Source organism: Gavia stellata, chromosome 3, assembly GCF_030936135.1.
Source record: "Gavia stellata isolate bGavSte3 chromosome 3, bGavSte3.hap2, whole genome shotgun sequence".
In the NCBI taxonomy this organism is placed as follows: domain Eukaryota; kingdom Metazoa; phylum Chordata; class Aves; order Gaviiformes; family Gaviidae; genus Gavia; species Gavia stellata.
In genome coordinates this window covers 22,836,547-22,854,475 of record NC_082596.1, presented here as the reverse complement: position 1 = coordinate 22,854,475, position 17,929 = coordinate 22,836,547, and the positions used below count along the sequence as shown (strand labels likewise).

At 43.3% G+C, this 17,929-nt stretch overlaps 1 protein-coding gene across 25 annotated transcripts in view; it reads left to right on the top strand.

The window, feature by feature from the left end:
• Window positions 1–4,016: 4,016 nt before the first annotated feature.
• RIMS2 (regulating synaptic membrane exocytosis 2) overlaps window positions 4,017–17,929 on the top strand; it is a 488,690-nt gene continuing 474,777 nt past the window's right edge. For all 25 annotated transcript variants that reach the window (XM_059815848.1, XM_059815828.1, XM_059815837.1 and 22 more), the window contains exon 1: window positions 4,017–4,186. In XM_059815848.1, the coding sequence (XP_059671831.1) occupies window positions 4,017–4,186 (170 nt within the window). The remainder of the gene's footprint in view (window positions 4,187–17,929) is intronic.

Sequence of the window (17,929 nt, the reverse complement as noted above, 5' to 3'; positions counted from 1 at the left end):
GCTATGGGGAAGGAAATGGGAGTAAGTATAATGAGACCCTTAGGGAAAGACATTTTGTGGTGATATGTAAAACCAGGTTACAATACTATGGTTTCCTTGGGAACCCCCTCTTGTCTAACAGAACTGGAAAAGAACAGAGAAATATGGGTATCAGAAAACTTGTATTAATAACCCTGCTGGTGTCAGTACATTTAGATGACTTGGAGAAGCCACCAAAACAAAGTATCACGTACCTTTGATATATGTCTGGAGTGAACTTTCAGTTGCAGATTATGCAGTGGAAAAATAATTCCAACAGAAGAATGTAAACCAGGGATGGGAATCTGTTTTTTCAGAGTATGTTAGTAAGCTCGGAACAAGAGCTGAGATGAACAGGAAGGGCAGGTACCTGGAGACACGTGAGTGAACGCGAAGGTCAGAATTTATGGATGTTTCACTACTGAGGAAATTACAAATGAACGCTCCTTAAAAATAATTTCCATAAATGATCATACTATATCATAATAATTTGTCTTGTTGGTTGACTGTAGATTTTTGTTGACACCGTTACTCTGGAGTAGGTAGAGAATCCTGTGCTCTGCATGTGCATCAGTATGTTACCTGGGTAATGTAAATAACAGTACTGTTACTGGAGAGATGAGACAATTCTGTGCAGGCTGACAGGAATGTGAACAATGTTTTGATTTAATTGCAGGAAAATGTGAGGAATGATAGGTGGAACTGATGAGGAGAAAGGAAGGTAGAAGCACAGAAAGGTCAAGCTGAACCATTTCTTCAGTGAGTCACAGGATGTCTTCTGCTCTGAATCTGCTCTCCCTTTTCAAAGCAAATACCTAGATAATATATGGGGATTACAGTTCTTGTCCCTGGATTTGTTTGTTTATAGTTACCTGCTTAATGATACAGGATTTAGTGGGAACAGGGCAAATACCAAGGAGAAAAGAAAGCTCTTGAAATTCTGCAATCGATCATGCTGAGAGCAGATATTTGTAATTTGTGGATGAAAAATCACAGGCGTGTTGAAATGATTACAGAAGCAGGCACTGTAAATCCAGAAAGTTCAGAGGTAAATGTCCACCAGAAAGAAATTCAGATGAGTGAAGCAATGCCCAAAGAACAGTAGCGATGTCTCGCAACCAAAACTATGGTCAGAATACTGTTAGTGTTTACGGTTGAGGCATGGCATGAAATATTTTTGAAACAGCTGGGTGACCTGACAGGGTGGAGAGACTGCTTTCAAGTGTTCTGGATCTTTTTAATTATTCTTAAAAGCGATTGAGTGATTTCTCTCTTTCCTCACTTCCCCAGGACAAAATGTAGTTTCACAAAGGGATCAGTCCAGTTAATTCTTCCATTCAAAATTTATAGATTGATAAGGACTGTACTATCTTTGGTAGTCTGATGACACACAGTTCTACATTTCCTCCTTTTTTTGACTTAGATGCCAGATTTATCTAGTGCCTGGAAGAAACAAGGAACTGGGTGAAAGCCAGCTGGCTGAAATCCAGTCCGAAAGGTGAAGGTGATGTTAACTGGAAGAGCAGAATGCTTTGAGGACTTGATGAAAATCATATAGTTTGTTTTACAAGGGTATCTGCCCAAATACAATATGGTCAGTTTCTATACGATGGTTTGTGTATAATAACAAAAGGTCTATTATACATAATTTTACATCAAGAAATGGAACAGGTTCCTTTCAGCTAAGAATGCCAATGACATTTCTTAGACAAAATTAAAATTTGATGAATATATGTGCATGACAATAGGTATGGATTACTATTGAGACTTGCTTTACCACAGCCAACCTATCATGTCCCTCTGGTGATCTGTTCCTCCAGAACTTGTTTTCCCAAAGGAATGATGTCTTCAGCCCAACATCGCATGCGGAACTCTTTAGCTAGTGAAAGTACATCCTAGAATTTATTCTCTGTGGAAATACAGCTAATGAGGACCAGGATACTTTCAGGAAGATGACATTTTTTTCCAGGCCTTTGTACCTGATTATAAATTGGTGTCATAGTCCATTAGAAATAGTGCCAGCTCCAGAAATGTATGATCTACGGCAGAGATTTCAAACTGTCCAAACTTAACTGCACAAAATGACTTTATTATTGCTACATACACTTATATGATATCTAACATTGATGTGAAATAGGAGTTACGTCTCATAATGTGAGAGAACAGCAGGTAGAACTCTACTGTCTGTAAATAGATCGAAACCCCACAGATCTGGATGGAATTGTTTCTTCGTTATTCTTGGACAGATTGTTTCCCATTTATTTGGGCTGGATGGCATTTGGGGCATTGTCCAGAAATTATTTTTTGCCATCAAAATGACTGCTCAGGTGGGGGATTTACAGGTAGCAAAAGCGTTCTGAGAGGTTTATTCCACCACCGCCTGGTTTACAGGGCAGGAGGAGGACTTCCTTCTCCAGCCTTCTCTCATCGGTGTCACTTTCCTGCTCTTCTGGGTTGGAGGAACCTGTGCAGACAGACGCTGGGGCAAATTTCACACCTTGCGTAGGCTGAAGGACACTCCAGCAGGACGTTATGTAGGCGACCGCGGAGCAGCTGCTCTGTTGGGCTGGACCCGCACGGCCGACCGGCGCTGCCGATCCCGGCCCGGTGGAGCCGGAGGCCCGCCCGGCGCCCGCCCCGCCGCTCCCCCCGGCGTTCCTCTCCGGTTCTCAGCCTAAACTGCTAAGGACCTAAACAGACCGCGCCGTCGGGCCTTCGAGGGGACGGTGCTGTGGCGGCCCTGCCGCCCTCCCGGGCCGCTTCCCCTCTCGCCCTTCCCGCTGCCTCCTCCTCCGTCTCCTCCTCCCGGGGGCCGGCGCTCCCGCCGCCAGCTCTGTAGCCTTGGGGCTGCTCTCGGGGACGGGCCCCGCCGGGCGGGCGCCCCTCTCCGCCCGCCCCCCCGGGCAGCCCCGGCGGCGGGAGCGGCGGGGGCGGCAGCGACGCAGGGTCTCCCCGCCCTCCCCCCCTTACCCCCCCGCGGCCGCCGGGCTGGGTCCTCCCAGCGCGTCGCCGGCGCCTTGGCTCCTCCTTGTCCTTCCTCGCGTGATTTTCATCGCGTCCATTTTTTGTGCGGGGATAAATAAATAAATAAGTAAGGACCGCTGTCGCCCGCCCCCCGCCGCCCCCCGCCTCCCAGCCCGCGCGGCGCCGCTAGGGGCGGCAGCCGGGCCCCGCGCCCCGCGCCGCTCAGGTGGGGGAGGCGGTGGGGCCATGCGGAGCCCCCTCCCGTGACTCCGGCTCTCCGCCATGCCATGGGTTAGGCGGACTCCATCCCGCAGCCGAGAGGGCACCAGCCAAGCGAGGCGGAGGCAGGAAGCGGCGCGGCCCGGCCGAGGAGCGGCGGCGGGAGGCGGCGGCGGCGGCGGCGGGAGGCGGGCGCGGCGCCCCGCGGCCCCCTCCATGGACGGCGGCGAGGAATTATGAGCCGCGGCCGGCGGCCGGGACCGGCGCTCGCCCGCTGGGGCTTCCCCCGCTGCGCGCCCCGGGGCGCCGGGACTCCGCTCTCGCACGCCCCCCGCCTCGCCCCCCCAGCAGCCTCTGCCCCCCTCTCCTGCCCGCCCCGCCGCTGGCGCCGTCCCCCCTCTCCGCGCTGGGTGCTCGGGGTTAGGACCATCTCGCTCGCACCCAAACCACAGCGCTCCCGCTCCCGCGGCTGATCCTGCCCTCTCCCCTCTCCCTCCCCACCCCGCCTCCGGCCCTTCCTCTCCCGGCGCTGCCCTCTCCCCTCCCCGCTCCCCCTGCTCGCCCCCTGGGCCCCGCCGGCCCCGTCCTCCCCGCTGCCCCCGGCGAGCCGGCGGCCGGGCGGGTGGGCGCGAGGTCGGGGCTGCCGGCCACCCCGCCCCTCCCTGGCGGGGCCGTCATTCGGCTGCCGGTTGATTACAGGGTATTGATTTGTATGTGCTTCTCCCGGCGCCGGCGGCGGCCGCTCCCGCTGGTGCCGCCGCGGCCGCTGGAGTCAGGGCAGCGCTTCCCGTAGCGGCGGTGAGCTCCCACCAAACATGTCGGCTCCCGCCGGGCCCCGGGGCGGCCCCGCTGCTCCGCAGCCCCCTCCGGCTCCTCAGCCCGAGATGCCCGACCTCAGCCACCTCACGGAGGAAGAGCGGAAGATCATTCTGGCCGTCATGGACCGCCAGAAGAAGGAAGAGGAGAAGGAGCAATCCGTGCTCAAGTAAGGGCGGGCGCATCCCTTCCTCGTCCTCCCGGCCCACGGTCGCGGAGGTCTCTTCCCCGGCCTCGGGGGCGGCACGGCCGGGGCGGGAGAGAGGAGCCGGGCGGCCGGGGGCGGGCAGGGGTGTCTCTCGCCGCCGGCCGTGTCCCGGCGGCTGCCCGGCGCCGGGCGAGTGTGGGGCACGGCGGGGGGGACCTGCCGCCGCCGCGAGAGCGGGCAGAGACGGGGCCGGGAGGCCGCCGGGCCGGCAGGGCGCCGCGGCCCGGGCTCGCCGCCCGCCTCAGGCGCGCTCCGCGGGGCGGGCGGCGGCGCGGCGGGTCCGGCTCCGCACGCCCCGGCGCTGGCGGGGGCAAGGCGCCCAACATGGCCGCACAGGTGCCGTTCTCACCCGGCGTGTGCCATCAGGAGGAAGGGGGGGTGGGTCGAGGCGGCGGTTGGCGCCGCCGGAGGGGGCGGATCGGCGGCATCGGGCCCCGTCCCGGCGGCGCGGCGGGCTCCGGGCCGGCGGCGGCGGCCGTGCCCGGCGTTGGCGGGGCCGCCCGGGGCGGAGAGGGACTGCCGGGGCCTAGGCTCCGGCCGTCTCGCTGGGTGGGTTTGCCACAGCCGCCATCTTCCCCCGACAACGTGTCTGCCGCCCGCCCCCGCCCCGCTGCTCTTTCCAAGCGTGAGCCCCGGCGCCGGGGGAAGCGGGGCGCCCTGCCGCCCGCCCGGCGCGGGCATGGGTGGCGGCGGCGGCCCGGGTCCAGCACCGGGAGCTGTCCGCGGCGGCGGGCCCGGCTCCAGCACCGGGAGCTGTCCGCGGCGGCACCGCCCCTGCAGCCCATCCTGCGCGGGGCTGGGCGGCCCCGGCCCGGCGGCGCGGGGTCTCGTCCTGCCGCTCGCTGCTGCCCGGGCGCGGCGTGAAGCGCGGGGGGACGGGGCGGGGAGGCGTGAGCCTTCCCCTTGCGCTCGGCCCCAGCCGCCGGGGGAAAGGGGCCGTGTTGGAGGCGCGGGGGTGCTGCTCTCGTGAGCGGCATGGGTCGTGTCCTTCCCTAGCCTGGCTGGGCGGCACCGAGTAAACTAGAGAAAACTGTTCTCCCTCCTTGGCGGAGTAATCACACTGACTGCTAACGGCTTAAACATAAGCAAAGCTACTACTGTCGTGGACGTGACTTTTATGAGTGCGGTGAAGCTGAAGCACTAAGCGTTTTTTTATACCAAAATGAGTATTGTGTCTTGGACATGGTAACTGCAGCTGGCCCTGCACACTCAGTGCCTGGAAGCTGTCTTCTGGGCTTTCTTTAGTTGCTGACTTTGGAAGTCTGTTTCCAAGATTCATTGCATTATTGTTAGCGTCATAATGAAAACTTCAGATATCACTTGTGTGACAGCTACTAAACTGCGAGGTGATCTCCTAAAAACATTTCAATGTCTGTTTAAAAAGATTTTTTTATTGGGTGAACATTTTGAAGAGCGTCAGTGTAACGTGAACACTGGAAATAAAGTGCCATACCTTGTTTTGTCGCTACCTCTCAGTCTCATGCTTGCTGTTGTGATGCTTTTATTTTAAAGCAATTTAGACTCCTTTGCATTGCTAAATTGTGTGGCATATCAAAATAAATGCAAATTTTTGTCTAAAATTTCTGCACTCTTAAAAATCATTAACGAAAAAGGAAACGGAAAATTATTCAAGTTGGAGTTTAAATATATAATAATGGCATTACAGTTTTAAAGAAGGCTCCTGGCAACTTCTGTTGCGGACAATAATATTAATGATCCAGTATAAAGTATGATTTCAGTACGATACTAGGATCAGCTTGAACTGTTAAGCTTACAAATGAAGAATAAACTGTTCTCAAGTAATGACAAGGTAAAACCAACTTAAGAAATGAAACAGAATTGTTTTCATTTGTAATCTTCAGAATCTTGGAAGCAGACAATGAACAAAAGAAAGGTCTTCATCAAATCTAAACTATAAGCTTCATGTGGGGTCTAGTTTCTCGTGTCTCACTAAAGCTTCCTCTTGAGTGCTGTGTAAGTCATGAGGGAAATGGTATGGCGTAAAGTTTATACAGAAAGGGTAGCCTAAAACAGCTGTCTCAAGAAAATGCTGTTGTCAATGGAATTTGGATAGATGCCCTACAATATTTTACAGGATACTGAGAAGTGATCTGGTGTCACATGCATAACTCACCAGTTTCATTTTTCTTAAAGTGAAGTGGTTCCTTGAACCATCAGGTACATGCTTATTCCGAAAATATCTACAGATTTATTAAGCACAACCCTCCACCAAAGTCATACCAGAGCTTGTTCTGTGTTTTTAGGTAGATATTACTGAGTTTAATTCTCTTGACAGATGTTTTCCTTCTGTCAAGAGAAGAGAAAGAAGAAGAAAGAACCCCCCCATATTTGTATGAATGCACTACTGTTATTACATAGAGATAAATATAGAGCTAAATCCTGCAGTCTTTGTTCAAGCGTAATTCTCCTCGAAGGCAAGCTCCTTTTGAAGTGGAAGGTATTTTTGTCTGACTAAGCAATAAAATTGTGTCATTTCATTTCATGGAGAAATATCGGAAGAGAAAAAAAGATGCTGAAAACAGGAGTCAACATTTAGAGATATTATCACAAGAACTGTTCAAATGTTGTAGAAAGGGGCAAGCATGGATTTCCTCTAATTTTTTTGATAATTTATGGTGATTGAGTGTCTGTATGAATGGCTAGTCCCTGGGCTCTACTTCCTTTCTCCATTCTATTTCTATTTTGTGCTTTTCAAATTCTTTTGCTGTGCCCATCACTGTGGTATTTGAGCATTTTCCAAAAGTGCATTAAGTAGTGTGACTCACATCTGTAATGTGGACTATTTATTCTTTTCCTTTCACTCCCTGGGGTAAATATGTGTGGATTTAAAATAGATACATAACTTCTCCTTATGCTTGTTTTACTCTTTTTGGGGAAAGGAAATGCAGATGGTATTGAGTTGTAATCTGTAGCAACTAATAGTGATCAGGTCAGCATGAATTCTTGCCAGGATTTGTTGGAACATGATGGCATGGAAAGCAGAAGCTTTCCAGATTTGCTGTCTCCTTTGGCATGGTTCAATCTGTGAAATACGCCCAGCTACAGTTGTGCACTATGTTCCTGGGGCAGAGCTTCCACTTTAAAAAGGAGGTTGGGCAGCAAACTCTGCTGCTTCAAATGCCTCTCTCTTCTGGAATTTTTGGGACCCTTGGAGTGCATTTCAAATGTCATGTACTAAGAAGGTGCCTTTTTGACAAGGTTATTGAACGTATATTTTGCATAATATTTAGTATGCATAATGCATGACACTCAGAGAGAGTGAATTTATGTCTGTACACCGGGTGTAAGTCCTTCTCTGCTGTTACAGGAATATTTACATATTTTCAACTTTTTGTGGATGTTTTACTTTCATGCATAGAGCATAGAACTTTTGATGATGGCTTTCCCTTTACATTATGCACATCCTTCCCTTATAAATTCTAGTTTTGTTTGTATAATCTTTCTAACAGATTTTAGAAAACAGATTTCCTCCATATGGATTGATTTATGGGATCAGTCTTGTGCTTTTTTACTTTTCATTTATACTTTATTTCTATATCGAAGGACTGGATTGAGAGGATGCACACAGAAAAAAGATTTGCAGAAGATGCTAAGATGCTGACATTATTTGTAAAGACTTATATTTCAGCCTGTGTGATGTGCATATACACTTTTCTACTTGCAGCATCATGAGTTTCCAGCTCCTTTGCCTAACTATTCTAAAGATAAAATGCTATTCTTGTAAAGTCAGTCTCGCAGCTCTGAAAATACATGAATTTCAGCTTTTCATGGGTATGGACAGTTTGGCCCAGTAGAAGACAAGTTTTCCCAAGAGAAAATTCATTATGAAATCATCCAACTTTTCATATATTTGCAAAGCATCACAGGTTTACCATGAGGTCCTTATAAAAGATCTCTTTTGTATGTGGGTGTGGCTGAAATCAACTGGCATCGTCATCTGTTTTATCCAGGGGGAGAAGACGGATGGAAATGTGGTGGGCTAGCTAGAGAATGGTAGCTCTCTGTTACCCACCACTGTCAAGTCCAGAGTAAGCTTTAGGAAGGTACGACTGACTGCAGCCTTGCGCGTGCTCAGTTGCTGTGTCCATGATTGCACAGCCGTGGTCAAAATTGGATAGCTGCACTGACTGAAACAAAACCTGTGACAAGCAGACCTCAAAGGAGCTAGACTGTTTGGGCCTTGTATGGCACCGTGCGTGAGTAAAATGTGGGGCAGGATGCGGAGCCTGGGGGAGAGGAAGCAATAGATTGATGGCTGTGAGTCACAGCAGTGTAAATATCCGCCTAACAAAGCTATTATACTGCTTTATAAATAATTATCCTGATTTATAAATAATCAACTCCGATTTACACTGCTTTAAAAGCATTGTACATTTAGGATTTGGATTTTGGGGCTGGAAGGAAGAAAGAGTTGTAGGTGGTGATTATTTGGTTTGTTTTTTGAAAACAGACACGTATATGGGAATTTCCAGAGTTTACAGGGTAATGCAAAAAGATTTGCTTTTGGCTAGAGAGTAAACTAGGACTCCAGGCAAGGTTAGTTGTTTAAGCTATGCTTCCATAACTTTACACTGCGTTTTGTCTGAATCTGGAGTGCTGCTCAGAACAGTCCATTGCTACACCACTCATTATTTTGCTCTTGTTTCTATGTATTACAAAATAAAATATGGTCAAGGTGACTTTAAAAGTAATAACTTTATGCAGTGTAAAATAAGTGGTAGTGGAATTTATATGAAAATATATAGTTGAGGAAGATAGTTGTCCCCACCCATGCCCTGCTCTTTTCCCTTCCTACTACCTCATTCTCTGGTCCCTCCTAATATTCTTTATCACCTCCCCTTTCTTTTGCTTTAACTATTTGTACTGCTTTTTGGGCCTCTCTCAAAATTGTCATTAGTCCTTACTCATCTCTCTTACCACATGCTTAGACATTTTACACTGTAGATAATACTTGTCAGGATGTTACGGCTTGTACCATTTGCTCTTCAAGAAGACACGGTGTTCACAACTTCTCTACAGCATCTAGCACACTTTTGAGCACTGTCTCAAATAATAGCAGTAGTACTTCCTCTTAGTGACTAAGCAGAATGTATTTGGAGATTATACAGACTGGCAGTTACATTAATTACTGGATTTGCTAATGCTAATGTTGGGTAAAATTTCAGAAGACTGCAATAGTGCTGATGTTCCTGCATTCAAAAAGTACAAGCAGGATGGGTTGAATGTAGAAAGGCCTGACATCATATTGGGCTGAAAAATAGGAAAGCTGATACAGGATTTAGTTAACAAAGAACTCAAAAAATAGTTATATAACACCAGCCAGTATGTGCTTTCTGAAATCTTGTCAAATAAATCTGCGTTTGCATTCTTTGAAACAAAAAGAAGAAAACATATAATTTTACATCTTAAAGACAAGAGTGTAGATCATACTTTAAGGTGCTGGGACTGCATCCTAGGAAGTGGTGACTGGGTGAAAATCAGTGGTCTCTGCAAGTGAGGTTAGGGGGCTGAATGGTCCATTCTGGACTTTGCCTGCATGCATCTGTGAGCTGGGTAATGTCTAAATAACTGAGAATGTCAAAGAATTGATTTTTCCATTGGAACAACAGCTTAATTAGTGTATATATTATAAATGCAAAAATGCACAGAAGTGATAGGTTACTACAGAACTGATATAAAATTTGTTTTCACCCTGCCAATGAAATTTTAAAATACTTGCAGCATATTGGAAGTTCCATAACAAGGAGAAAAAAGTAATATAATGGTTTGAACTTTGAAATTTAATCCAGTGGAATGTGAAATTAGCCATGTATACAAATGTTCAGTTTTTATCTGTAAGGTAGACATCACAGTCTTGGGAATTTTCTTCAGCAGAATGACACCTCTCACCCCTCTGCCTTACTGGCTTCCTTAAAGTTTTACTGCCATATTCACAGTCAGTCAGAAGGCTATGAAGGTTTCTAAATCCATTAGGCCTACCTTTTCCAAGAAGGAATTTTTTTTTGTGTTGCCGTTTTTCCTTTTTTCTGAATGTCTTCTCTCATGGCTTTTTTGACAGGAACTTGGGGAGATAAACCCCAAAAGAACACAAGAAATGATGAGTTATGATCTCTTCTGTAGTTGTTTGACTGCAACAGTCATTACACCTTAACACTGAGCTTTGACGTGGGGATGATTTTTTGAGTTAAGATTAGATCATGTGGGCTGTCTTAATAATGTATCTTACTATATCACAGTTAATAGCTACAAGTTATCACAGAAAACCTGCAAGCAACAGTGAGACTTCTTAATTTAGACTCATAAGCAGGAAGAATCTCTTTAAATACCAATTGTTTTAAAATGGCATTCAAAAACCGTTGTCTTTCAGATAAATTAGTTAATATTAGAATTCTTAAGTTGAAATCAAACATTGTTTTCAATGCTTACTGAGTTTAGATTTTGTCTCTTTTGCAGAACTACGTTGTGTAACAGAAGGAACTGTTACGTCCTCGAAGCATAACTATCTGTTGAGGGAATATTATAGTTTATTAATAAGAACAGTTTACATCTAATCTGGTAGTGCTTTTGTAAACTCAGCAAACTTGAGCAACTGCATCTCGTGATTTTTTGAACTTCTGGTGAGACAATAAAACTGCAGAATCAGTGTTGTGCTGAAAAGCTGCTTCTGCGTGATAGTGTGTTTGACGCTTTCCTCGTGTTGTTTCTCCAAGGTATTGTCTTGAAGCTGCAAAGGGATCAGTCAGGACTGAGATTATAAGAGTTAATGTAACAGTAGAAGATTGTATAGGGGAGTAGTAGTGCATTTAAGAAATTAATACATATCATTTTTGGAGAGTAAGAGTTCAAAGTAATTTAAACTGTTGGCTGCTCTTTTCATTGAAGGTGGAAGACAATTCTTTTATAGTCTTGAATTCAAATATCAGCTGTCATCACATTTCTCTGCCTAAAAATGTTTGCAGAGTGATCTTAGTTGCATTTAGATAAACTGAAATTAAATTAATGCATTTTGATAGGGGAGGAGCTTATAACAGTCTACTTTATGTATCTTTTGGAGTTTTGAAGTTTTGATGTGAGAACCTAAACAATATCTTTGATTTAGACTTTAAAGTCTTTTATTAAAACCATAGTGAGATATCCTGTTTGTTCTATCAGGAATTAGCAAGAGCTGAACTTGTGTTTCAAAAAAGTCTGAGTGCTTCTGTTTAGAAAATTCACAAAGAAAATCTTTAAACTTTGAATAAAACATAAAAACGTTATTTTCTTTTTACTGTCTCTATAGGGTTGTTTCTTTCTTCTTCAATCTCATATGAAGTTTTTAAAATACTTCCTGATAAGTTATTCTTTCTTTATTTAACATTAATATTTTTAAGGTGAATGGTTTCTTATAGCAAATATTATATTGTATTTGCACATAGCATATCTCACAGGTCATATAGCATTACTAGGTATACGATATAACGTGGCGTTTTGGTTCTATGTATTTGTGAGGGCAGTCTTTCTTTAGAATGTGCATTATCTTAAGCATATGAGGGACATCAATGTTTTAACCTTTAACTAGAATTGTCAGCTAGAAGCAGTCAGCCTTTTTTGGAAAATGTTTTGCAACCATCTTTCATATAACTTTTCAGAAATAAGTACACCAGTGTGTCAGCAAGAAATCTTTTTTGACATACTGTTACTCTAACTCTTGGTGCATTTATACATTTTTCTCTTTACAGAAAGGATAAATGAGAAGTAATGCTTTTAAAGCTGTTTAAAGCCCAGATATACATAGAATATAAGAAAATAGGGCTGGTTGGGACCTCAAGAGGTCTTCCAATTCATCCTTTGCCTCAAAGTATGGCCAACTATAAAATAGCAATTCCTGACACTTATTTGTCTAATCTAGTGATTCCCAACTGTAAGGGCCCACCTAGCCAGTGAAATAAATAGGCTTCATGGCTGAGGCAGGGGCACATAACACAGAATTCAAGCTAATCAGCTCAAGAGCTCTGCTGCCTACATAGGGGAAGGTGAGGAGTCAGCCAAACAGATCTTAGGGTAAAGCTCTTGGATCCAGTATGAAACTTTTACAGTTTTTTCAAATGATTGTTTACTACTGAAAGGTATGAGAACAATGAAACCAACTACTGACCTAACAAGGGATGGAGATTCTTTGGATTCCCTAGGTAATTTGTCTCGGTTACTCAGAGTCGTTATCCTTACCATTATATTTTTCCCCCTACTGTTAAACCTAAATCTCTTTCCTGCCATTTGCTACTTACTCTGTCCTCAATGGAAATGCAGAGCAGTCTGTTACTGTCCTGTTTGCAAAAACCTTTTATGAATTTCACAAATGTGATCCTATCTCCTCCTCTCCTTTCTGTAGACTGAACAGGTCATGTTTTCTAGACTTTTGATCATTCTTGTTGCTGTTCTTCATATACTTTCTAACTGATCTTTTTGAAATACAATGTCCAAAACCAGACATAGTATTCCAAACAAAAGTGTATGGGGAGAGCACAACGATAACACCATGTGTCTTTCACAGAACACTTTCCTGGTACAGTCATCGTCATGTATGTTTGGATTTTTTATTGTGATATAGCATTATGGACTCATGGTCAGCTTGTGATCTACTATACCTTCAACATGCTTTTCTGCAGAACTGCTGTTGAATCAATCATTCCTCATTTTGTATTTTGAAGTTGATTACCTCAGCTATGCATAGTGTTTGTCTTCATCCTTGTTGAGTTGTATTCTATCTATATCAGATGCCTCTTATGAATTTTGCATTAGAGTGCTTAAATAAAATGCACAAACAGCCCTTGGAGCAAGAACGAGGATTTGCCTCTAGAGAGTATCCTAATCACAGAGCTATTTAGACTTTCTGTTGCTTGTCCATACATTTACATTCCTGACTGCACAGTTGCACAACTTCACTGGTAGGATGCAGAATAATCTTATTCCAGTTTTTCCCATAGCTTGTTTGTTAGGGAAGAGAGAGCTGTGTTCAAATCTCCTCAAGCTGAGAAGGGTCTACAACAGAGGTCTTGCACTTCCTTGGAAAGACGTAACTGCTACACTATTTTAAGGGAAACAGTTAGGTCCTCTTCTATGTTTATTCAGTCCGTGGAAGCTGTTGGCTGACTTACAACAAATTTGACAAAAAAGTTGAGGTCCCAAAGATACTTAATTGCTAAGGGTCTAATGAAAATAAGTAGATGGGTAGTGGAAAGTGGTTGTCCACACTCCTGACTGTGGAAAAGTCTGCTTATACCATATTACATACCAAGGAGTCCTCATAGGGGAGAACCAACCATAGACATCAAAATAAATCAAGCATGAGCTGTGAGTCCTCATGAAATCAGACTTCTTTAGGTTCAGCACTCGTAGAAATGCTTGATTAATGAAAATTATTGCCTCAGTTTTGGTATCTTTTTAATTCCGGTGTTACAATATTTAGAGATTGGCTTAAGGATTAAGCCCAGAGAATCTCTGGGATTCTTCTGACCAGATGTGAGTATCTGCAGTGTGAGACATCTACATCTGAAATCGCTTAGATTCTGTTTGAAGTAAATGGAAATAAAGAGGTGCTTTTAGGTTGTGATCCATCTCGTCTTAAATTAGACATTTCAAATAGACCGGATGAATTGCAGAGCCTATTTCTGGCTATGGACTTAAAAAGAAGATAGAGTAAATGTGTCAGATGTAGAGGTCTACCTTGTAGACATCTTGAACCAGGTAAGTTAAATGTCACCCTCAGAGTTCTGCCTTTGAGAGTAACTCTTCACTATTTGGTCTATAAGAATGCCGTAGCCACTTTCCCTACTGGCACTGACCACTGACTTTTATGTTTCTCTAGATTTCTTTAGAAGCCTGTTTGTCAATCTGCATATTTTGCTTATATTTCAATCAATTATTAATTAGAGCATGCTCATTTATGCATATATTTACTATTTGAGACTTACTACTGGGAACCTGAGTATGTTTCTCTTTTAGTCCAAGGTTATTCTTAGGATTTGGTATAACTTTTATACTAAATTCAGAAAGCCTTCGAAGAATGAGATCTAAAAGAAGATGTTGGAATACAAGACCTTTCCAGCATGTAGGATTAAGCATATCTATCAACAAAAGTACATTGGAAAGGAAATCTTCACATGCCATTCACCAATAAGAATGATTAGTGGATATGTTAAGCCAGAAGATAGAATCTTATAGCTGAAGCTAGTCTGATTGCTAGATGAGAAGTTACAAGCACAAGATTTGTCTACTACATGTAAACTCAAAACAGTATAACATTAAGACCCAAAGAAAACTCTATTATAAACTCAATTTAAGTTGATAATTTCTTTCCATAAGTCACACATTATCTCTCCTTTGGTATGTATCAATGGAAGTCAGAGAGATTTCAACATATGCTTTGAACATCTTCTGTGCCTTGAATTCTTCTTTTCTGCCAGTTAGCCATTACTTTAACAATATTTATTTAGCTACTGTGTATTTATAAGTTGATAGGTCACTTTTGATAGTAGTCTGTTAAAAACATACTATTGAATTGCTATGCATTCTGAATTCAGCACTTCCTTGCTTTAAAAGCCTGGATAAAGCCTGGTATCTGTGGAAGATGTTGTGTGGTGTAGAAATCTAATATATTTTTGCTGAATCAGGCCCTAAGACAGTTTGGGAACGTGGGTTTTGATTCAGCATGCTTTCATTAATTTGGTTAGTCATTGCGATTATGATTTCATTCTGTGTAACCGACTGCTGCACAGTAGGTGACAGCTGAACCATGTATTATCTAACAGCTAGAGAAATACCATCACTGTCACGTTTAGAAGGCTGAGGATTATACTTTTATTGAACACATGTTTTGTACTAAAGTTAAAATGCTTCAGGAAAATCTTACTTTTTTCAAACTACTTGTAGCATTACAGATAGCAAATATCACAGTAAACAATATGAACTATTTTAAAATAAGAACTTAGTTTTAATTTATGGATAGAATGAAGCTTTTTGTTCTGACTTTTAATAATTCATTGGCTTTTTGTAATGGTTGTAAAATTATGCCTGTGGATGCTTTGCTGATAGTCTGATTTACATATAAGTGGTAGGTTTGAGGAACTAAATTTAACTGAATTGGAAATATTTCTCAAGTGCTGATATTACTTCCATGCTAATATATATCACATCAGAAGACATTTCAAGTGAAAAAGCAATTTTAATTATTCTGCTGAACTTTACCAAATATGCCAAGGAAATCAAAAGTTAGCAGGTTGTAAAGTTAAGCAAAACCCCAATATGACTGAAAGAAAATTTTATTTTTACCTAGTATCCACATTTCTTCTTAAAAATTGTATCTTCCACGTTTAAAAATATGTATTAGAAAATCCAAATATATTTTTTCCTCCCCTGTTTATGGTTTATCTGAAAAGATGCTGTAGAGGGTGCTGTGAAGGCACTGAGCCAAGAAAAGGTATTTTCAGGGTAGAGTATAGAGAAAGTACTTGGTATTTGAAAGCATTGAATTATTCTGTCTGCTTGATATCTGAACATGCAGGTGGCCAAAAATGAATGAAATTTAATGAACTATCGCTGAGCACTGATGTACATTTATGTATTTTGAATTTATTTAGGCATGGTTGGAAGATAAGTGCTTTTAGCTACTTTGTAGTGTTTATATGAACATGTCTTCCGCAGAATTTACTGAGTGTTCTTGTCTAAAATTTGGTCTGAATTACATATTTGAAAAGTCTTTATAACACAGATATTCTCTTGTATAAAAGAAGCTTTTATTTGGAGAAAGACAAAACAAACATTTAGTTAGATTTTTAACTATTAGTATAAATGGTCATATTTGTACTGCACAAACAAGAGTGATAATAAATGTAGAATTAGGCCATGATCACACTGACAGTTGTGCCCCAAACAACTTCTCAGACATAAATAACTATTTCTTAACTCAGTAGGACCAGTTATTTACAAGTAAGAGATTTGGTAATTAAAAGGAATATGGGTTAAAATAGTGCCTTTGTTTAGACTTTATAATTTTGCCTAATAACACTTTAAAATAATAATGAAAAAGCATTTACTGAAACTGGAGTTTCACTATGGAAGTTGAGTCATGGTTCAATAGTTAATAATCAGTTTGGGTTTTTTTTTTTTAGTTTTTAACCATTGTGCATATAAAGAATATACACTATGCTTTGCAAATTATGATGTTTACTCTTTTTAATAAGAAAGGATTTCGTGAAAGTTTACCAGTAAAATTCATGAGTTCAGTGGGTCATTAAATTAGTAAAGGCACTGTTGTATATTTGTTGTTGTTATTCTTGAAATAATTGGATGCTATACTCCTAATTTTATTCTTTGGTTAAACAAGAAAGAGTAGTTCAGAATTGGTAACATTTTTTGTCACTCTTCATAGCCACAATGTTTTTCTCTGACAAAGGCTTAGGAGTGTTTTATTATAGTAATCAATGAAAAATTTGTCTTTCAAAGCGACTGCTGTTCCTAATGTAAGTAAAACTAAACACTTCCTTAATGATGACTTGTTTTAAAACAGCTCCAGACTCCCTTTGGCACTGCTGGGTGTTCAGTAAAGCTGCCCACAAGAAAGATGGTGGCTTGTGTTAAAAGAGGGAAATTGCCATTAAATATCTTCTATCTTGGACATAAACAACTTTTATTCAGTATTTATGAAGTTACTGACTGGTATTATCATGATGTGGAAGGAGGTTTATACAAGAGCTCTACTGTGCATTTCCATTGCTTAATATGTTTGGTCATCATTAGGATCTTTTTTAGGGATGGTTTGAACATCTGTGTAATATTTTTTATATTTACATTACTGAAATGTGTTCTAGCCTTAGTTTCACTTTAATAAAGTTTTTCTTAAAAAAATTCCTGTGTGTGTGAAACAAATGGAGGAAAGGATTTTTGTTGAACTCTTGCCCATCAACCCGATTATTCTTTGCCTTTTAATTCATCATTAGGTTCATATTGCCGTAATAAATGAAAACTTAAGTAAGAATTTTTACTGATACATGTGACTCACTAGATTCATAACTAAAAACTGTATCACTTCTTTTTCGGTATGGAGTAAGTATTCATATTGGGTTTACATATCCAGGTGCTGGGGGGGCTGCAGGGGTGGCTTCTGTGAGAAGACACCAGGAGCTGCCCTCATGTCAGACAGAGCTGGTTTCAGCCAGCTCCAAAACGGACCCGCTGCTGGCCAAAGCTGAGCCCATCAGTGACACTGGAGGTGTCTCTGCGATAACATATTTAAGAGAAGATAAAAAATGCTGTGCAGCAGCTGTGAGAGAGGGGTGAGAAAAATGTGGGAGAAACAGCCCCGCAGACACCAAGGTCGGTGAAGAAGGAGGGGGAGGAGGTGCTCCAGGCACCAGAGTAGAGATTCCCCTACAGCCCATCGTGAAGACCATGGTGAGGCAGGCTGTCCCCATGCAGCCCATGGAGGTTAATGGTGGAGCAGATATCCACCTGCAGCCGGTGGAGAACCCCACACTGGAGCAGATGGATGTGCCCTGAAGGAAGCTGTGACCTCATGGAGAGCCTGTGCTAGAGCAGGCTCCTGGCAGGAACTGTGGCCCATGGAGAGAAGCCCACACTGCAGCAGGTTTGCTGGCAGGACCTGTGGCCTGTGGGAGGAACCCACACTGGAGCAGTCTGTTCCTGAAG